Source organism: Phacochoerus africanus, chromosome 11 (assembly GCF_016906955.1).
Source record: "Phacochoerus africanus isolate WHEZ1 chromosome 11, ROS_Pafr_v1, whole genome shotgun sequence".
NCBI classification, from domain to species: Eukaryota; Metazoa; Chordata; class Mammalia; order Artiodactyla; family Suidae; genus Phacochoerus; species Phacochoerus africanus.
In genome coordinates, this window is record NC_062554.1 from 134628087 (window position 1) to 134650178 (window position 22092).

General features: G+C 48.4%; 1 protein-coding gene across 1 annotated transcript in view; it reads left to right on the forward strand.

The window, feature by feature from the left end:
• The window catches only part of LOC125111183 (ATP-binding cassette sub-family A member 13-like), a 281764-nt gene that overhangs the window by 180012 nt on the left and 79660 nt on the right, over positions 1 to 22092 (forward strand). The window contains 4 exon segments of the mRNA XM_047753036.1: positions 8094 to 8148; positions 10029 to 10206; positions 12369 to 12484; positions 17948 to 18104. Coding sequence (XP_047608992.1) covers positions 8094 to 8148; positions 10029 to 10206; positions 12369 to 12484; positions 17948 to 18104 — 506 coding nt within the window.

Below are 22092 nucleotides of genomic sequence, written 5' to 3' on the forward strand. Positions count from 1 at the left end.
TTTAGCTGGAGTATTTTAAATATACCCCTTCATCTGGTTTTCTTGGTGGTGGGTCCCGGTATTACAAGGTAGCTGTGTGACTTTCCCCCATCTGCTGGTAGTGGCATTTGCCACTTTGAGTAATATATAATAGGTAGAAACCTTCCTTGAATGAAGGTCCATTAACCCTTTCCCCTTCTAAAATACAACCGTTTCAGGCATTTACTCACGCACTGAGTACCGCATTATGGTTGCTGGAGTACTGCTTGTGTCGGCAAATATGACATGAGAAACTCAGACGCAAGGGCTGGTCTGCTGTGTTTGCCCCCGTCTGTAACACCCTCGGGTGCTCTCCCTTCCTTTCGGAAGCTCTAGGCCTTCCTGCGCTATGATTTCCTTTTGGTTCAGAAGACTTTGGCTATTTAAGAGTAGGTTTGCTAAAGGAAAATTCTAGTTTTCTTCCCACTGAGAATGTTTTTAGTTCTCCTTCATCCTTGACAGGTAGTTTCACGGAGTAGATTATAATTCATTGTTGTCAGTTAGAAAAGAAAATTTCAGCCATTGAAAAAGATGCCAGTTCCTAGAGTTGCCATCATATCTCAGTGGTTAATGAATCTGACTAGGAACCATGAGGTTGCAGGTTCGATCCCTGGCCTTGCTCAGTGGGTTAAGGATCCGGCGTTGCCGTGAGCTGTGGTGTAGGTTGCAGACGCGGCTTGGATCCTGCGTTGCTGTGGCTCTGGCGTAGGCCGGCGGCTATAGCTCCAATTCATCCCCTAGCCTGGGAACCTCCATATGCCGTGGGAGAGGCCCAAAGAAATAGCAAAAAGACAAAAAAAAAAAAAAGGAAAAAGATGCCAATTCCTTCTGGATCCTGTAATCCAAATGAGCAATCCACTGTCTTTTAGTTTTTGTTCCCATCTCTCTCTCTCTCTGGTTGATTTTAAGACCTTTTTTTGTTGTCTTTAGTGTTTAGAAATTTAATTATGACATATCTTGGCATAGATTTACTTGGGTTTGCCTATTTGGGGTTCATTTGAATTTCATTTTGGATTTTAGCTCCTGGGTTTGTGGGTCCACATCTTTCGCCAACCTTGGGAATTTTTCAGTCATTACAACTTCAGGCACTTTTTCAATCTCACTCTCTTGCTCTCATCCTTCTTGAACTATAGTAATGAGAAGGTCAGCTTTATTTATTTATTTATTTAATGGCCACACCTGCAGCACGTGGAAGTTCCTGGGTCAGGGATTCAATCTGAGCCACTGCCTCGACCTATATCACAGCCGTGGCAACGCTGGATCCTTTAATGCGGTCACACCTGCATTACAGCAGTGACCTGAGCCACAGCAGTGACAATGCCAAGTCCTTAACCTGCTAAGCCATGGGGAACTCCTGCTTTATGATTCTCTAAGAGCTGTGTCCTAGCCCATGATATGCAAATATTGTAACAGAATTTACCAATTTTCCATCGATGGACTTTTAGGTTATTTCCAACTGTTCCTGGTTTAAAACAATTCTGTGAAAACACTCCCATCCAAAATCTGTTTGCCCATCCATAACTCTTTCCTCGGCACCAATTCCTAAACAGGGACCTTTTGGGGTGGATGGGTAAGCATGGGGTGGGGGTTGAACCCACAGCTCTGTGGCGACGGGCGCCACAGCAGTCAGATTCTTAACCTCCTGTGCCAGCGCAGGAACTCCAAGAGCATCAGCACTTTTAGGGTTTTCCCTTAGGTCCCTGAGTTTCCGGGCTTTCTTTTACTTGGTTTTTGTGCTGGGTAGATTCTGTTGTTCTTCCTCAAGTTCATGGATTCTGTCATTTCTGTGTCCACGCAGCTGTTGAGTACATCCAGTAAGTTTTTAAAAACTTCTGTCAATTTATTTTCAGTTCTGGAATATTCCCGTTTGATTTCTTATTACCTCTGCTTCTTTACTGACATTTAAAATTTCTTTTTACATTTAACGAGAATTCACGGTTACCATCTGAAACATCTTTATGATGCCTCCTGCCAGATAATTCTGGCGTCCCGATTCCTCTCAATGCTGGTGTCTGTTTATTATCCTTTCTCTTTCGTGTTGTGATTAGTCTGTACTTGTTATGAAAGGTATTCTCAGTTGAATCCTGGACATGTTGGAGGCTGTATGATGAGATTCTGAATCCTATTAAGTGTTTTTGTTTTGTTTTGTTTCGTTTCATTTTGTTTTGTTTTCCTTTTTATGGCTCCACTTGCATATGAAGTTCCTGGGCTAAGGGTCTAAACAGAGCCCCAGCTGCCAGCCTACACCACAGCCATGGCAATGCTGGATCCAAGCCGTGTCTGTGACCTGCGCCACATGTTATGGCAATGCCAGATCCTTAACTCACTGAGCAAAGCCAGGGATCCAACCCTCATCCCCATAGAGACAACATCGGGTCCTTAACTCACTGATCCGCAGCCGGAACTCCCATTTTGCTTTGTTTTTAAGCAGACAATCCTTCTGGGAAATCTGGCATGAGAACTGGATAGATAGGTGTGTTTAACCAACCGCCTGGCTCTGCTGATGCCATCCTGGTAGAAGCTGCGAATCTGCCTTGATGTGGAGGGTGGGTTTCAGGTCTGCTACTGAGCCTTGCTGACACACACATGGCAAAATAGGGTACTGACTTGCACTGTCTCGTTACTCCTAAGTGGGGGATGTGTGTTTATCCCCCATGCCCCCCCCCAACACTGGGGGCAGGTAGTGCAGGACCAAGTACTCCCCCCTCCACCCCCCGCACGGCATCCTTTATTCTCGCTGATGCTGGGATGGAGGCTCAGCCCCACCAAGCCACGCAGGGCACAGGGTGCTGGCGAAGCCAGGGTGCCGACAACCCTCCGGCACGTGGCCACATCCAGTCTGGCTGTTGTCATGTGGATGGAGGGGCTCAGCTTCTTGTTGGTCCCTCCTGACGGGGAGAGGCTGTGGCACGTGGAGTGGTGCCTGTCCCCACCTCCCTCTGCCTTGCTCAGTGTCTTTGTGGCCAGGCCGAGGTCCTCCCTTCTGGACCCTGCTGTGGGAGCTGTGGTGCCACCTATCTCGGCCAGGTGGGCATGGGGACCAGTTCCAGATGGGATCTCCCAAAATTGCAGAGGTGGGACAGATCCGCCAGCAGTGTTTGGCTGCAGGGGGCAAATATTACCAAGAAACCCATGTTCTGCTCGGCCTCCCTTTTCTGCCTCCTCCGGCTTCCACGGAGCTTTTCTTGTCTGTACCCGTTGGCAGTTCCCATTTGGAGGCTTCCGCAGGCCGTGTCTGGAATCTGTGGGAGGCGGTAAGGAAACCAGGGAACACACTAAAGAGTTCTTCCTCATGTCCCCAGGTCCCCAGGCAGCGGCTGTCTTCTTTCCACCTGTCAGAGTCTCCTGTGCTTGCTGCTGGGTGATGCCCAAGGGTTTGGGGTCACGGTGGGGAGAACCTGGCAGGATTGGGGCTACTCCACTTGGAACGGCATTTGAACTCTGACTTTTTAACCACCATCCCAAAAGCCAGCAAGTCATGGAATACTGCCTAAACAATATGGCAAGAAAAAGCTGTACACCCCAGTTTCCACACCTCGTGAAGATGTTGCCCCTAAAGCAGGAGGCCACCGAAATATGTGGCATGTGGCTCAGAAAACGTCCTGTCAGTGTTCCTAGCAAAAATAAAATGTTCCCAAACAGTCATTTGAAAGGTTAATCAAAAGTAGAATCATAAAAATATTGAATCCACAGAATGAGTGAAATAACTAGGGAATCATTATTTCTAGTGAAGCACAGATTATGTAAATGTTTGTATTGAAAAAGTTAATTGAAGGTTATGAAGGATCCATGAAATAGAAGATACATAGTGTAAAATACAATTCAATAATAGCAATATGTATGTAGGGAAAACCCTGGAAATTTTAAAATAATTAATATCAAAATGCAAATAGTGATGAAGTCTGGCTGGTTTTGGATTGGATTCTGATTGATTTTAATTTTGCTCTCTACCCAGTTCGTTTTTTAAAACCTTTTTACTACTCAATAAGTGTAAAAATTAATCTTAATATATAGAAAGAAAGCTTTTTTTTTTTTTTTCCCCCAGAAGAGATTAAGAGGAAGAAGAGAGAGAGAAAGCCATCAAAATGCTCTGGTCAGAAAAGTGCGTACATTTCTCTTAATACCCTGTCAGATTAAATAAACCTTTCCATATCTTACTAATGACTTCATAGTGAATTAATTAAAAGAACACAGACGTTTGCACAGACGTGTTGATGCGAAGGCAGGTCTTCTCTTTTCGTGTTGATATTTACAGACCTCTGGGCATTAATACTTGCAAAGATCTATTTTATAGAAGGAATGAACCCCAAAGTGACTACTTGAATGGGAGACAAGTATTCTGTTATTGTCATGAACGTTGGACAAAAGCAGACATGTGGATTTTTACAAATGGCGAATATACAGAGTCTGGAAACCATAGGAGATGTGACTCGAAGGAAAACATGACCTCGGAAAACTAATTTTACACATTTATACGCTGCTTTGGGCCAGTTTGCAGAAAGAAGAGCTAGACCATAAATGACAAGACTATCAAAGGAAAATCGTTCAAGCGGATTCAAAATGTACATTTTAAGTGTCATTTCTGAAAACTTTTGGGGGGACCCTGAAGAGAGACTTGGGTGACGCCCTTTACTTGTTTGTGGTGCCAGAACTATGGTCCTTTCCCAAGGAGCCTCGACCTCCGCCGATCACCTCAACCCGAGAGCCCATCTCGTGGCACTTGGCACCTAAACGCAGCTCTGAGCACACATGACAACGCCGTGGAGATGACAGCCCTTTGCAGGGCCTGCTGCTGCGAGGCTGCGGTCTCTGCAAGACTGCGGTCTCTGCAAGACTGTCCGTGCAGAAGACGGGTACCCTGGGATCCAGGAAGACAGGGTGTGCCTCTCACTCTGCTGCTGACTGTGTTTGGCTTCAGAGAAGCCACCAGAACTTCCTCCCGCTGCCCCTCCCCCAGCCCCGCAGCTGCCTGTTCTCTGTGGGAGGCTCTGTCACAGGAGAATCAGGCCCCAAAGGGTTCCCAGGACTTGAGGCAGATCCCAAGCCCCCCTCTCTCCTTGGATCTGTGGGAGGAGCTCTGACTTCTAAAGTCTCCCTGTTGGAGTTCCTCTCGTGGCTCAGTAGAAACAAATCGGACTAGCATCCATGAGGATGCAGGTTTGATCCCTGGCTTTGCTCAATGGGTTAAGGGTCTGGAGTTGCTGTGAGCTGTGGTGTAGGTCGCAGACATGCCTTGGATCTGGCATTGCTGTGACTGTGGTGTAGGCTGGCAGGTACAGCTCTGAATGGACCCCCAGCCTGGGAACCTCCATATGCCACGGGTGCGGCCCTAAAAAGAAAAAAAAAAAAAAAAAAGATAAAGTCTCCCTGTTTTAAGGAGCAAGGGGCTGAGGGCTGGTGGGGGGAAAGGTTGGGGGGGAGCCTAGGCAGGGTGCTGGCTCGCAGCTGCCACCTCTCCTTCCTGGGTCCAGGGAAGAGGGGTGCCTTTCACCTGCGTCCTCTTTGCTCTTTCTCTCACTACTCTTTCACTTTGGGGAAAAGAGGCAAACACATCTCTTCTTTAAGTAACTCTAAGACCCTCCCCCGTAGAGGAAATACAAACAAAATCTCAGTACAGACAGAGAAATGTTAACCTGCTTTTCAAGTGGGTTTACTCCTGCAGAACTGCTCCTACCTACATGTTATCTGTGGCTCGCTCTTTCTTCCCTTCCTTGCTTCCTTCCTTCCTTCTTTCTTTCCTTTCTTTCTTCTTCCGTTCTTCCTTTCTTCCGTTCTTCCGTTCTGACTGCACTTGCAGCATGTGGAAGTTCCCAGGCCAGAGGTCAAATTGAAGCTGCATCTGTGGGCTCTACCAGCCACAGCAATGCCAGATCCTTAACCCACTGATCCAGGAGGCCAGAGATGGAACCGTCATCCTCATGGACACTACGTTGGGTTCTTCACCTGCTGAGCCACGATGGGAACTCCTCTCTGTGGTTCTGAGAGCATCGTCTGCAGTGATAACCAGATTACAAGATCAAAATGAAAAGCTCACTCAGCAGTCTCGTGGGTGGATCCTTCCCCATCGAGCTCCCTGCCTCCTCCCCAGCCTGTTCCCCGAAACCTCTTGGTCCTTCACCCTGAGTAGGGTCCTGTGAGTGGGCTGCGACCCCCAGGGATGAGAAACTGCAGGCAGGGGCCTGCCCAGCCCAGCCCACCTGCTGCTGTGGCCTGGGCCCCCTGAGTTAGCTGTGTGTCTCATGAATGCTCAGCCCTCAGAAGGAAGCAGTGCCAAACCTCTGTGACCCTTGGTGAAACTCGGCCACGTCTGGTGCCCAGCTTCCCACCACCAAGCTCAGACCAACATCTGAATGTTGATTGACTCCAGGTCTGACAGGGGGAGCTGTCTTAAAAACGCGGTGGGGGGAGTTAGAGGGATTTTCTTGCTTGTAGGACAAGCTTCCTTCTTAAACGCTGTCGTCTAATAAGTCCCCTCTTTCTCCACGTCTTCCTTGTAAAGAGAGCATCTTAATTTCCTGGCGGATGGGAATGGCTGTAAAGTGAGTTAGTGGAAAGGGGCCTTGAGCAGCGGACAGAGGGCTGTGTTCTGGGGCCTCAGGATTTCCTGCAGGGCTCTGGGGGAGGAAGCCTGGAGTGTGCCTGCATCTTCAGAAGGTTATATTTAAATATTTACTCTGCGAGGAGTAGACCGTAGGACTCAAAAGCCAGTGCCAAATGGAAAGCTGGGCCATGATGAGTGGAAGCCCCAGGAGGGGAAGGGCGGCCTCTTCACTGTGCGGGTTCAGGATTTGCACGGGTGGCTTCTGACGTCTCATGCTGGTGAGCCGCTGCGGCTCTCCGTGTAGACAGAAGGCTCTCAGCATCACCTTCTCCCTAGGAGGTTTGATGAGGGACTCTGGGCGCTTGGGTGCTGCCTGTGTCAGGAGCAGGCCACCTGCTCCGGGGGATTTGCCACATTCCTCTGTTCCCATTTCTGCTTCTGGATGGCAGAGTGTGTCCAAGGTGGGCCTCTTCCTGGCACACTCTTTCCTGGGGCCTGGGTGTGGACCCTGCAAACTGATTGCAGCACACGCAGCCGGTCCTGGGCTCTGCATCACAGCTTCTCATCACCAGATACCGAGTGAGGCATCGTTGTGAAAATGTCCAGAATAGGACCTGGCACCTTGGGGCCTGCTGACCGCGGGCAGTCATCCCATCACTGAGGCCATGTACTCTGGCCTCCTGGATGAAAACCCTGAGAGGACGGCAGGGATCCAGGGCATGTGCAAAAATGAAGGGGACAAATTCATCCAGAGAAAAGAGGGTACAGAAAGCAAATATTAGAGAACTTTTTTTTTTTTTTTAATTTCTTTGGCTGTGCCTTGGCATGTGGAAGTTCCTGGGCTGGGAATTGAACCCGAGTCATGGCAGTGACCTGAGCCACAGCAGTGACAACACTGGATCCTTAATCCCTGTGCTACAAAAGCTCTTAGGGAACTGCTTTTAATCTTTCTGCAAGACTCTAACGATTTATAGTAAAGACATTTCTGCAAAAGATCCAGCCATGAGTGTTGAACATTTTATTACTGAGCGCGCCCAAACAGGTTGGCAGCTTTCCCTGTAGAGCAAGCAGGGCAGGGGTGTTTATTTTCCACCCACCTCCTTCCAGTGGTGCAGATGTGTTTCTTGAAAATCAGAGGCCTGTGCTGAGTAGGCTGGGGCGGAAATGGGTCCTGGCACGGGCAAGCCCAAGGCTTGAGTCCCAGGGAGCTTCCTCAAATAGCCACGCTTCAGATGCTGCCTCTGTGACGGACGTGGCAGTACTGATGGGATGCGGGCGCTCTGTAAGAATTTACACAGACAGCCCTATACCCTGACCCACAAGCAGCATCTGACCGCAGGTTGATTTGCATTTCCCTTCGGTGCCACCCCTTTCGCTCTGCTCCTGGGGATGCTGAGAATTTCGTCCCTTCCCTGTACACCTCTGGCCCCTGGGGCCACACAGGCAGGAGACACTCTGGGCACAGAGCCTTGGGGGGCTGGGAGGCAGGCTGTCCCTGGGCTCATGGGCTCCCTTTTCAACTTGTCATTTGCAGGAATAACGCTCTACAGCCACCCGTACGGAGGGGCCTTGCTGAACGAGGACAAGATGTGAGTGGGAGCGGGGCGGGGAGGGAGGGCGGCCCCAACTGCGGAAACGCCCCTCTGGGCTGTGAGGGGTGATTCCCATCGCTCCTCTGCAGCTGCTCCTCTGCAGCTGTGAGGTGAGTGGCACGAGCTTGGCCATTGCTGTGCCCAGTGTGAGGACCCTGATGATGGAAGGAGGACGGGCTGACCGAGTTCGAATGGATGAGCGTATCATGCAGCTGTTTCCTAAGGAGAAGTTGTTCGAAGGGCTTGTTCACTAAAGCGCGTGGGACCCAACATCTTTCTCAAGTTAAAATGTTAAACATGACCTTTATGTCGGTAAACGCAGTAACGCCCCCTGACAGTTGCTCGTGCCAGACGGGCCTCTGGCCCAGGTGGAGACGGAGGTGATGAGGCCAGTCTCCTCCGGTGCCAGGTCCCACGGCCGCCTCTCCCTCCTTTCTCCATCCCTCTTCTCTGTCGTTCGGTTGATGAACTTTTAGTGAAAAATTGATGATAAGCAAAAGTAAGTGCTATTTCTGTGCTTCCTGTGGCCGGCCCCAGCAGAGGGGAGAACTCAGACCTGGTCGGTGGGGACCTGCCGGGAGGTCCTGAACGTGGCAGGAGGCCACGCTGCAGCTGCTCCGCATCTTCCTCTGTGGGCTAGAATCCCCGCTGGGGACTCTAGGTGTGGACACGTGGATGTCGCTGTAAAATGAGACACCAAGGAAGGTTTGAGCAGAGCTGCTTTATCTGTGTTTCACCTGACCTCCTAAGGGGGAGGCAGTGACGGACGGGAGGTGTCAGCCTGGCGCCAGCAAAAAATGACCAAGAAAGTGCAGTGTGTGTCGTTACCAAGCACCTCTGGCTGTTACAGAACATTTCTGGTGTTTGGAGAGACCAGATTCAGGGGCGGGTCTGCCGTGCGTGGAGCTGAGCTAAAGCCCCTCCTGCCTCCCACCCCAACGTGGGCAGAGGCCACCGTTCAGCGTGGCAGCCACTCTGCAGGAGTCTTTCATTGTAAATGGGAGCTGGGCTCAGGGTCAAGACTAGACCCCAGGCAGGCAGCCTGGGACCCGCCCTCACCGGCTCAGTCCTCAGCGTGCCTTCTAGAAGCTGGGAGCCGTGATCCAGGCCTCAAAAGGTCTCTGTGGGCATTTAGGGAGAGAAGCCGCATCCTTGAGCCTCATGTTGGCTGGTCCTGAGCTCTTTTTAAATTTTAAGAATATTTTCAAGGAAATACACTTATTATTTACAATATTAGCAGGGCTTACTAGCCATTTAAAAAAGTAAATGAGCAAATCTGCATTTTTATCTCATTTTCTTACAGTAAAATAAAATCCATGGAACAAACACTTAAAGGGAAAACATTAAGATAATGGAAGAAGTAAGTCTGGATATTTTTGTAATTTTGGCAAAATAAATTTTCTAAACCTGAGCCAAAGCCTGTTAAGTAAAAGAATGTATTATATAATTTATGTTAATATAGATCTAAAAATGGAAATTAATTCTGTGTCAAAAAAATAAACTTTTAAAAAGTGAAGGGAGAAACAGAAAAATATTTATACCACATCCGACAACAGCTCGTTTTCTTGATGTTGTGAAACCTTCTTATAAGTCAGTTGAGAAAGGAGGCCTGATTTATTTTTTTCATCTTTTTTAAAGTATATGAAAGAGTCTTTAAATTCTGTCATGTTTTACAATGTCAAGAGGTTTTCCGCACACGATTTCTGTAATCCCACAATACCCCCTTTCCTCCACCCTCCACTGCCTCCCCAGCCCCACCCTGGTGAATCAGGTCTTAATTAATGGCTCTTGCTGCCATGGTCCTTGTCACTGACTGTTGGGGCAGAAGGAGCCTAGGTCTCCATCAGCATCTGACGGCTGCTCTGTTTTGCCTGCAGCCTGGAGAGCATCCGCCAGTGCGGCGTGGCCCTCTGCATCGTGCTCGGCTTCTCCATCCTGTCTGCGTCTGTCGGCAGCTCCGTGGTGAGGGACAGGGTGACAGGAGTCAAGAGGCTGCAGCACATCAGTGGCCTGGGCCACAGGACGTACTGGTTCACTAACTTCCTGTTTGACATGGTAGGACCCAGGAGTGGTACCCTCTGTGTTCCTGCACGTGGGGACGTGTGTGTGTGTGTGGGGGGGTACGCCCAAGACCATTTGCAGAAGAGGAGTTGTTTCCTTGAAGCAGGGTTCATGTTGCCCTCTTTGCTCATCACCACCTGCCATTTGGGGTTGTCCCAGAAACGGAGGACTGAGGGGCCACAGCTGGAGATCTGGGGAGTTAGGGGCCTGCCCAGAAACAAAGAGTTTCTTGTCTAAAAGATGAGAAAATAGTCACCTTTATTATTTATTTATTTATTTTGCTTTTTAGGGCCACACCCACGGCATGTGGAGGTTCCCAGGCTAGGGGTCTAATCGGAGCTACAGCTGCCAGCCTACAGCACAGCCGCAGCAACTCAGTATCTGAGCTGCATCTGCGACCTACACCACAGCTCACAGCAATGCCAGATCCTTAACCCACTGAGCGAGGCCAGGCATTGAACCCACAGTCTCGTGGTTACCAGTAGGATTTGTTTCTGCAGAAACACAGTGGGAACTCCAAGATAGTCATCTTTAACCTGCTCTTTCCAAGGGGCTGGAAGGTGAGATGCTAAAAATCGTTAGAAAGAATCTGTCATCTGTGAGCCTGAAGCCCCATCCAGGGTGGCCAGAGCCTGGTTCCCAGCATGGGTGGCAGGCTGAGCCCATCCGTCGTGGACTCGGGTCTCAGTGGAAGCACGCAGGTGGCCCGCTGCTGTCCACGGGGCAACAGCAGTGCAGTGTGGTCTGCTTCCTGGAGTCCAGAGCACGTCACGGGAACCACAAAACTGCAGTGCTCAGTGCTTTGCTTTCATTGCCACTCACAGCAGCCCTTTTCACACAAAAGCGATCTGCTTGCCCCCAGGAGCTGCTGTCGTGGTTCAGGTGTAACAAGCCCGACTAGTATCCACGAGGACGCTGGTTTGATCCCTGGTCCTGCTCAGTGGGTTAAGGATCTGGCATTGCTGTGGCTGTGGTTTAGGCTGGCAGCTGCAGCCCCAGTTCGACCCCTAGCCTGGGAACCTCCATATGCTGTGGGCACAGCCCTTAAGACAAAAAAAAACAAACAAAGAAAGACTATATATGTGTATAAACTGAGTCACTTTGCTGTACTGCAGAAATTGACAGAACATTGTAAATCAACTATAATAATTTTTTTTAATTAAAAAAAGAGAGAGAATGAGAGGGTAACGGGATAGAAGGTGACTTCGCATAAGAAGGGCCCTGAGGCAATGACATGTCAGCCAAGGTTGGGAGGAGCCCACTCTGTGGGAGGCATGGGGAAGGGGCCCTGTCGCCAAGGCCGGGGGAGGAAGGGGGCTGGGGAGAGAGCCCCCAGGGCGGGCCATGGTTAGTCAGCCTGCAGGAGGCGCTGTGGGGGAAGCTGGCAGGGACGCCGCCCGTGGTTCTGAGTGTGGGAAGAAGCCGTCTCCCCAGGAGATGTCTGGATTCCCAGGCCTTTGCCCTGGGAGAGGCATCTGGGTGGCGTGTCAGCTCAGACCGCTGTCACTACATCCCCACCTGCGGAGTCCTAAACAGCAGAAACTTATCTTGTGGTTCTGGAGGCTGCAAGTCCAAGGTCAAGGTGTCAGCAGGGCCGAGGACACACTTGAAGCCTCGCTTCTTGGCGTGTGGACGGCCGGTCTCTCCCTGTCCCCCGTCTTCTGTGTGCATCTGTGTCCTCATCTCCTCTTTTCATGAAGACGCCAGTCCTGTGGGATCAGAGCCCATAAAGGCCTTACTTTTTTTAATTTTATTTTAGTCTCTTTGTCTTTTTAGGGCCACACCCTGGGCATATGGAGGTTCCCAGGCTGGGGGTCGAACTGGAGCTGCAGCTGTCAGCCTACCTCCCAGCTCCTGGCAACACCAGATCCTTAACCCACAGAGCAAGGCCAGGGATGGAACCCGCATGCTCATGGACTCTAGTTGGGTTCTTTAAGCACTGAGCCATGACAGGAACTCCAAAGGCCTCAGGTAATATGAATTTTGAAGAGGATACAATTCAGCCTCAGCAGCTGCCTCTCCAGGTCTCCTTCCCTTACTGCAAAACGTGTGACAGGCCTGAGAGGACCCTGCTTCCGCAGGAGCGGGAATGAGAACCTACAGGTCAGGAGAGGAGGGTGACACACCTCACAGGCCCTGTCCCTTTGCTCCCGCAGCTGTTGTACTTGGTCTCCGTCTGCCTCTGTGTTGCCGTCATCGCCGCCTTCCAGTTAACGGCGTTCACCTTCCGCCAGAACCTAGCGGCCACGGCCCTCCTGCTGGCCCTTTTCGGGTATGTGATGAGATGAGAGATTGCACAATTATGGGTTGTTTTTCTGAAAGAGAAAACCCGCCGGGTGGCTCTGAACCTGCTGTAGGCTTCATGGTTTTCTCTCTTTCCAAGCCATTATGTTGCTTCTGCACGGGGCTCTGAGCTGACCAGCCTGAGCGGATGCCCAGTGTCCCCCCCACTGAGGCGGGGGCAGGGGATGGAGATGGCCTTGGCCGAGTCAGAAGTGCCCTCAAGCTTTGCGACAGACTGCATCCTTGTCACTCTCACTTTGACATTCATCTGGGGCTCAGACGTGTAATCCACTCAGCTCCAAAATTGTGCTGCGGGAGAATCTCTCGTGAAGCCCTGGGTCTCGCCTGTTTCTCCTCTCCTGTCATGGTAGTGGTTTGGAAATGTTTGGCCTATCACTTTTCTTCTCACAGGAAAAGGAGCAAAAGCAGAAAAGTCGTTTTCTGAATGTCTCATTTATACGCCTGCATCAGGATCATTGCTAATGGTGCCAAAATGACACCTGCTGGTATCAGGAATACATAGTGTCATTTTTTCTTACATGTCCTGCATATTTGGCAGTACATCTCGGCCAAGTATGTGAGAGATACTTGCTAATAGCAGGGAAAATACAAATAATTTAAGGCTAATATGTATATACTTTAAACAGAGCATTCTGCTTCTATCGAAACCACAGATCACAAGTAAAATGATTTTTACGTGGACTGTGGTTCTGTCAGTGATCCAGACTTATTGAAAGTATCTGTTAGGGAAGAATAAATACATAATAAATAATAATATAAATAATAATAATAAAAATAATAAATAAATAGATAGCTGGGTAGATGAGGGGCAAATGGAGAGGCAGACAGAGGAACTTTTTAGGCATGCTGATCTTGCCACTAACTCTGTGACCTTGGAAATGCTCACTTCTCCCTCTGAGCCTCCATTTCTTCCTCATAGAACTACCATTCTGTTGCTGTGACGATTATATTAGATCATTCTTATCAGCATCATCTGCAGTGGCTGACAAGAGTTCCCATGAAATTAATTTTCGCTTTAATTGTTACTGCTAGAATTAATTTAATATTTTGGCGATATTATGTGTTGGGCTCTTAAAGCATGCCTGTAGTAGAGACATGCTTATTATACTCAGCTGCAAATTTATGTTCTAGCATATAAAGGTCAATATGTGGGGACTCCCAGTTCTAAAGAAATGATTTGATTTCAGTCTGTTGACCCAATTGAATGTTTAGTGTGGTCACAGTTCCTTATAGTGAGAGGAAACCATATTTTGCTATGTATTAATTTGCTCTAGGAGAGAAGATTTCAAAAATTAAGGTGGGAGTTCCCTTGGTGGCGCAGTGGTTAACGAATCCGACTAGGAACCATGAGGTTGCGGGTTCGGTCCCTGCCCTTGCTCAGTGGGTTAACGATCCGGCGTTGCCGTGAGCTATGGTGTAGGTTGCAGATGTGGCTCGGATCCCGCGTTGCTGTGGCTCTGGTGTAAGTTGGTGGCTACAGCTCCGATTCGACCCCTAGCCTGGGAACCTCCATATGCCGCAGGAGCGGCCCAAAGAAATAGCAAAAAGACCAAAAAAAAAAAAAAAATTAAGGTGAAACTTAGGCAAAATCAAATGGTGAGATACTCTTAAAAAAAAAAACCCTCTTTTTAGGAGTTCCCACTGTGGCTCAGTGGGTTAAGAACCTGACATAGTCTCCATGAAGATGTGGTTTTGATCCCCGGCCTGGCTCAGTGGGTTAAGGATCTGGCATTGCTGCAGGCTGTGGTGTAGGTCACACATGTGGCTCAGATCTGGCGTTTCTGTGGCTTTGGTATAGGCTGGCAGCTGCAGCTCTGATTCGACCTCTAGCCCGGGAACTTCCATACGATACACCTCAGGTGCGGCCATGGAAAGAAAGACAAACAAAACCCATGTTTTTAGGAATTTTTCTTAATCTCGTTTTGCTTGTCAACCCCTTTAAGAATCGGAATTAAGCTAAGATCTCTCCACCCGTTCATGACTATTTCAGGAGATTCACAGATCCCTTGAAGTTCATTCATGGGCCACAAGGTGACACACTTCAGATGAGAGACTTTGAGGTTGGAGGGGCTGAAAGGCTCTGAAAAGGGAACTTGCCCGTGTTGGAAGCGAGGCTGATTCCAGTGAAGAAGAGCCAAGAGGAGGTAGACCCGAATCTCAGGGTGACATCCGAGGGGCAGTTCAGGTTCAGATGGTGGCTCTTCCTTCCCTGGAGCTTCAGCCACACGCACAGCTCTGACACGTGACCCCCTGCAAGAGAAGACCCCCTGGGGGCCCCACATGGTACCACCATCTCCCCAGCATCCCCTGGACCACAGTGTTCCCCCTCCCATCCCCTCAAGAGCCCCAGAACTGCCTCAGAGAGGCTGAATCCCAGAACACGCTGACACTGAAGAACACAATAAAAGGAACAGTTTGACTGGAATCCGAAAAACTAGGGATCAGAGGCATGAAGCATCTCACAAAAGAGAACAGAAGAAAGTGCCTGGCACCTGTTGTCTTTTTTCTTTTTCTTTTTTTTTAAATTTCTCTCTATGGAGGAAAACTTGATATGCAAGCTGGGAAGGAGGAGAATGAGGATCAAAAAAAGAAAAAAAAATCTAAAAATATCAGACAGAAAAGAGAATCTAGCTTATAAAATTTTTGAAACTTTAATAATATATTTGGCGCCCATTTAATAGTAAAGGATTGTGAAGATGAGTTCACATAATCCCGTTCCACGCAGCATGGGAGTGATGCCAGTTTCAAAGGGAGGGAAAAAAAAACCCATAAACTGCAGAGTGATTGTGAACACGATGCCACCCTCCAGTGTTAAATCGTTGAAATGATATATATTATGTTAGATATTAGTAAAAGAATAGAGCTTGTTTGAAGCTACCATAGGTTTCACTAAAAAATAAATTATGGGGCTCTCATTGTGGCTCAGCAAGTTAACAGCCAGACATAGTGTGTCCGTGAGGATGAGGGTTTGATCTCTGGTTCAGGATCCAGTGTTGCCACAAGTTGTGTAGGTCACAGATGTGGCTCAGATCCAGTGTTGCTGTGGCTGTGGTGTAGGCTTGCAGTTCTGATTCGACCCCTAGCCTGGGAACTTACATATGCTACAGGTGCCACCTTGAAAAGAAGAAAATTATACTTTTTAAGCTAGGTTAATTTTTTTCTTGAAAAAAAAAAAAAAAAAAAGGAAGACTGGAGCTGCCAATATGTTTACTTGAACCAAGTGTTTGAAAGGTAACTCATGGGCGTGGACAGTACACCAAAGTGAGGGCTGCCTGTGCTGCTGAAAACTGCACTCAGTTCAGTTTGTTACTGTAACAGTGGGAGCTCACCCTTTGCAGCATCAAAGTCTGTGTCTTTGTCTCTGATTCTTTGTTGCTTCAGTAATGCTTTGATCCCCTGGTCCAGCATTTAAAGGACATGCCCCTTGTGGTAACCTGCGCTAATGAGTAACAAAGTGCAGATTCTGAACTACCTCCCTTGAAGCAGAGACTAGTGGGGAAGCTGAGGCAGTGACCAGATCCTCAAGGACAGAGGAGAATGACCTGGCTTCCTAGAGGATGGTGGGGCCCTGCCCCCGAATTCCCAGCCTGCATTCCTGGGTGGGAACCTGCTGCCTGAAGGTGATCCTCTCCCAGGCTTATGCTTTTGCACCTGCGCCCACGCTGTAAAATGTAAGCGAGAGGGCTGGCTGGATACCAGGTCACATGAGGAGCCAGGAAAACCCTGGTGTCTTGTCGTAGAGGCATGAGTGGACCCAGGTCCTTAGGGGACTCCTAACATGGCGTCACATGGAAAAGAAAAGCCACCCATCACGTGGTTTTCCAGAATAGCGAGTTTGAATCCATAGTTTTAAGTAAGAGGGATGTTTAGCTTCTTCTAGGAAGGAATTTTGCTGCAATTACAGTGCCCCCAAAATTGGCTCAACCACTGCTACTGGTGCTTATATTTCAGTTACCAAAAAAAAAAAAAAAGAAAAACCAAAAAACCACCAACCAAAACTTTGAAAACTGCTTCATTTGCTTGTCAAGGCGCTGCACCAGGGAGGAAGGGCAGTGCTTACTTGAGGCCCCAGGAGGGACGGCAGAGGACAGCCTGGGCGGGGGGGGGCCGGGAGCACTGGGGGGGCCGGATCCTCTCTCCATCATACTTTATTTCAGACAGAGACGCACGAAGTCATGACCCCTTCGGTAATTAATTTAGTTTAATTATTAATGCTCACTTAATCATTTGGGGCTGCAGCCGTTTAAGGACAATTGCATTAGAGCATGCGCCTCCACCTTGGATGCTCTAAAATAACTTCCTTCGTGCCTGCATTAGGAGATAGATTGCTGTTGATAGAAGGTTCTAAAACATTCTCTGATTTATGTATAATATTACACATATTTTCTGAAATATGAGGCTGTATCTTCTGACCTAGGGCAAATCCCAGAGATTTCATGTTGAAGGGGAATCTACTAAGATGAAAAGCTATCTCGAAGGTGTGGCCTCATGCTGAAGTCTCAGACTTTTCAGAGCTAGTTAACATATGAAGAAAACCTCAGGCATTTAGAAGACACTGAAATATTTCAAGAGAAACCACTAAATCACCTGGGAAACGGTGACAAGTTTACCTTGAGTGTGCAGAGAGCACACGGGGACGTTTGAAGGCCTTAGGATAAAGGTTGTGATTTCAAGTGACTGCCGACTCTGTTGACCCTGGAACCATAATTGTGGTGCCCCCACCAAGGTCAAGACCTCTCAGCCACATTCATCCCTTGCTTGACCCTGCTCAGTGCTCTGCCAGTCATGACAGTGAAGCCCTGGAAAATGTGCTTTGTCTTTCAGAAAATACTGCCGGGATTTATTAAGTAAAGTGTGCTTCTGTTCACCAGGAAAGGGAAAATTAATCAGGCCCACAAAATCTCATCTATAATTCAGTCTTTTTTTTTTTGGATGTGCAGTTTTGATTTTATTGATATTGGAAAGGAAAATGGAAAATTCTGCCTGAACAACTTAAAAAGAAAGTAATCCTTCCCTCTAGAGTCCAGATGCCTCCCATTGAAGGTACTAACAAAGAGCCCATAACCCAAAAGTGCATCTCAGTGTTCTTGACACAAATACGTGCGACAGGGGCACCACCAACTCCCAAACATGAGGCTGTTTATCAGCATATATGCCGCATCCTGAAAGTCAGCCTTTCTCTGTTGTCTGCGTCTGTTGAAGAATCTTTTTTTAATTTTTAGTTTTAATTTTTTTGTTTTTAAAAATAATTCAGTGAATTGTATTATATTCATAGCTGTACAGCCATCCTTGCAACCTAATTCTGGAACATTTCCATCCAAAACCCCCAGTCCACCCCTGCTTCCCCCTACTTTACGCAGGTGAATATACAGGATTTGTCTTTATACAAATGTTGCAGCACAAGGAACATGCTCTCCATTCTCCTTCTCAGGTACGCGAGCCTCCCGTGAATGTACCTGATCTCCAGAATCTTTTCCAGTTCCGACGTCGCCTTCATCTCCTACATCTCCTTGAACTTCATCTTTGGCCTCTGCACCATGCTGATGACGGTCATGCCACGGCTGCTGGCCATCGTCTCCAAGGCTCAGGTCAGTGAGCGTCCCCTGACAAGGGGACTGGGACAAGGACAGTTGCATCTAGACTCTTGCCTTTCCAGCTGGAATCCGATGCAGATGTGCTAGTGTCCACTGTCTTTAACCCCCACAAAGCCACCGACTCTACCTCGCAGAAACATCTATGCCACAATACACGCCAGACCCAGGCTGGCAACAGCGGCCGAAAAGCATGCATGCTTCTTCTGCCACCGCGAGGGCAGACAGAGGCTCAGGGTCCTGGCCGCGTCCCGGCCTGTGGGTGGGTTCCCAGTTGATGCCGGGGAGAGTGGATGCTGTGTGACGTCCTGTCTGGGTGTCCAGTCCAGCGGTCATGGGAGAGGGTCAGGTGCTCCTCTCTGGGCTCAGATCCCAGGCGGGACTGGCCACGGTGCCGTCCTCACTGTCAGCCCACAGCGGGTCTGGATTGGTGGGTGCGTCTGCCCTCTTCCCTCTGCCCCCCGGGAGGTGTTTAGTCCTGCTGCTGCTCAGGATGCTGGGGCAAAGGGCTGCGTGAGGACGGCCCAAGAGTGCCAGAGAGCCGACTCCTGGTTAAGGAGCATCTCTCCTGGCCCGCGAGAAGCCTCTCAGAGCAGTCCTCTGCATCAAGGCCACTCGTCTGGTACCCTCCCCGGCAGGTGTCCAGATCAAGGAATCCGGTCCTGACACATCCCCTGGCCCAGCCGGGCTCCTCCTGGTGAGGCAGGCCAGGTCCTGCCTGCTTAAGCCATCTTCCAGCTTTCTCAGCCGCCCCTGTGCTGCTGGGGAATAAGCTTTGCACTCCGCCCTGTATTTCCGCCGTCTTTCTTTCCTACTTTCTTTCCTGGCTCTGCCCACACTTTTCTCTCCCACTGTCAGCCTGGACCCATTCCTCAGGAGCGGGGTGTCTGATTGACTCCAGGCTGAGAAACCAGCCTGTGAAAGGGCCAGCCCTGCCAGTTCTGGAGGGGGCACTGCTGGCCTGCATAGTGGGGCCGGACACCCTTCCCTGGGCCGGAAATCGCAGAGGCTTGCTGGGCTTGCCAGGGAAGGCTCCTGTTATTTGCTGTGGTGCCTCCTGTTTGCACAGAAGCAGTGAGCTCTGTAAACACGGGTGTGCATGTATTCAGTGAAGGACACAATTCCTTTTTGATGATTTTTATGGATCTGCTATCGACACGAATCTGTATTAGTATGTTTAGCCTTTAAATAGAAGACTAGCAGAACAATTAATTAATTTGGTTTTAGCTCGAGGAGAACATTGACGTTAGCAGAGGCACAATGCAATTCCTCTCGTCCCCCTCGGAGCTCCGAGGAGATGTCAGCCGGGAACTAGAGTGAGGGGGAGGCGGGCTCAAGGTAGATAATCCCTAGGGCCTGAAGGGGACGCAGTTCTGGCCTGGGGCGGCCCCAGAGGAGGGGGTGGGGGCCTTTCACCAGCAGGGAGTCTTGAGAGTCCAAGGCTGTGCTCAGGGCGGGGCATTATCCCCTCCTGTTGTGAGCCGCACAACTCACCAGGAGAGAAGTCAGCAGGCAATGAGTTCTTGCAAGAAAATGGGTCAAATTCAGTTGTTAATACACAATAGAGGGCATTTTGTTGCTCTTGCTAAGGTCTTTTGTTTCCTTTTGTTCTTATTTTGATCACGTTTGCCTAAAAAACTCAACATTATGAATAGATGATTTCACATATTCATTTGTAAGTTGCAGAGCAGTATGTTCTTATGGAATCAGTGGAATGAGCCAAGAAAGGTGACCAGATTTTCAGACCAGTAATAAGTGCCAGTGTGACTGGTATTAACCATTGAGCACACCACACAAGTGTTCCTATGGGCATTTTACTTTCTTCATCCTGATGAGCGGCTGGAAAGGCATTGGGGCTCTAACTCAGCATCTGGGGCATCTCTGTCTCCCAGTGGTGAGGCTCCCTTCTGAGGGGAGGGCGAGGGTAGCTAAAAACCTCATAGTTTCAGTAATTTGTTTTTCTGTACACTTGATCAATCTCCACATGTTGTAAGTCATTCACTTTAAATCACTGTTCCAGGAATTTGTGCAGCTACACCCCTCAAGTGTAGATTGTTTGTGAACTCGCTGTCCCTGCTTTGAAGGGCTTTGTTCATGTGCAAATCAACACCACGTGAGTTCCTTGCAGTCAGACAGGAGTCCTTCCCTGAATTCTCAGATCCTGAGTTAAAAGCTGTGATGGTCTCCTGTTTCCGTCTTATAACTAGTGAGACAAAAACATTTCCATGTGGTACATTATCTGATCCAGGGGACCTAGTTTTATGAAAAAATGGGAGTAGTAAGCCCCTTTAGGACTGGTGGACACTGTAAATGGTGGCAGTCAATCAAGACAAGAATTAAGGGAAGCTTAAATGAACTTTTCATGTTTGCGCCATGTCTATATGCAAAAGATAGTGAACCATTGCGTAACCATACATGCCCCTAAAAGCCTTTATTGAAATTTCCATTGTCCTCTGATCACATTAGTTGAAACTACTAATTCTCAACAGCTGTAAGTTTGCATTATAAGGATAAACTGGACATTATTGATCGTGAACTATATGTAATTGATGGTTTTATGCACTTATTCTTTCATCTTCACGTAACATATGCTCTGCATTCCAATGTACACAGGATGATTTTGCTTCCCTTTGAAATGTTGTTGTTTAGAGCAATTACTGAGTTTCCACATAAGGAGAAGAAAGGCTTTAAATGGTGAGGCTGACTCTCAATGACATTTCGGTAGCTGTGGCTGTTAGTTGTAGTTCGAGTGGTCTTTCCAGGTTAAATATTTTAAAGTAGCTGTGTCGACTCTGAAGGTCAGTTTAATAGACCAGTTTTGGTTGATTTTCTCCAACGGCTGCATTTCCTAGTGGAAAAGCCCGTGTTCTTTGCACCAGAAAGGTGGGAGTTGAATCCAGGCTCTGGCACAGTGTGGCTTGAACATATTAATCAGCCTCTTGAAACTATGTTTGTTCTCTGGTAATTGAATTTACTTCTTAGAACCTTGTACATTTATTGAGAGAAAGAAATACAACAGAATCCAGTAAAGGCGGAAGCATACAATACTCTACAGAAAGCACTTAGTGGACAATGATTACCATTGAAATAACTTAAATTTCATTATAAAACAACAGATTTCATAAAACACCAGAAGGTAAAGACGATATTGAACTTTATGGGAGATGTTGAGTTGTTATATTCAGTTTGAAACTTGTATTTTTCACATCCAGAGTCTGTCATATACTTTTTGTTTTCTTTGCAATTACACACTGTTTTTTGTATGTGTGCTTGCTTGTTTGTGTGTTTTCTTTTTTGGCCAACCTGAGGCATATGGAGTTCCTGGGCCAGGGATCGGCCCTGAGCCACAGTTGTGACCTGTGCCACAGCTGCAGCAACGCTGGATCCTTTAACCCACTGTGCTGGGCTGGGGATCGAACCTGCTCCCTGGTTGCTGCTGAGACACCACACATCCTGGTGCTTCACGGTGGGAGCTCCATACTGTTTGTTCTTTTATCCATCTCCTCCCTTATTCATTTCTTTTGTTGTAATATCACTTAGTTTTAATATGTTAATGATGACAACTACATATGTTTAGCATTTACTCTGTGCTAAATATGAGCTCAGTATTTTTCCTGCTATTGAAATGCATATGGTCCCAGCTTATCCTGTCCACTCATTTAAATGCTCATGCCACCTTGTGATATTAGTTATCCAAGTTCTTAGTCAGTTTGGGCTGCAGCCACAAGCAAGATGCTGTAGTCTGGGTGGCTTAAATGACATTTATTTCTCATGGTTCTGGAGGCGGAAGCTCTAGGATCCAGGGATGAGAGGTGGGGCGTGGTGAGGTCTCTCGTCCTGGCTTGCACCTTCTCCCTGTGTTGTCACAAGGTGAGAGCGGAAGCTCTGACACCTCTCCATCTTCTTATAAGGGCCTGTGCCCTCGGGCCTCTCCATCTTCTTATGGGGGCCTGTGCCCTCGGGCCCTCACCCACACCTGCTCGCC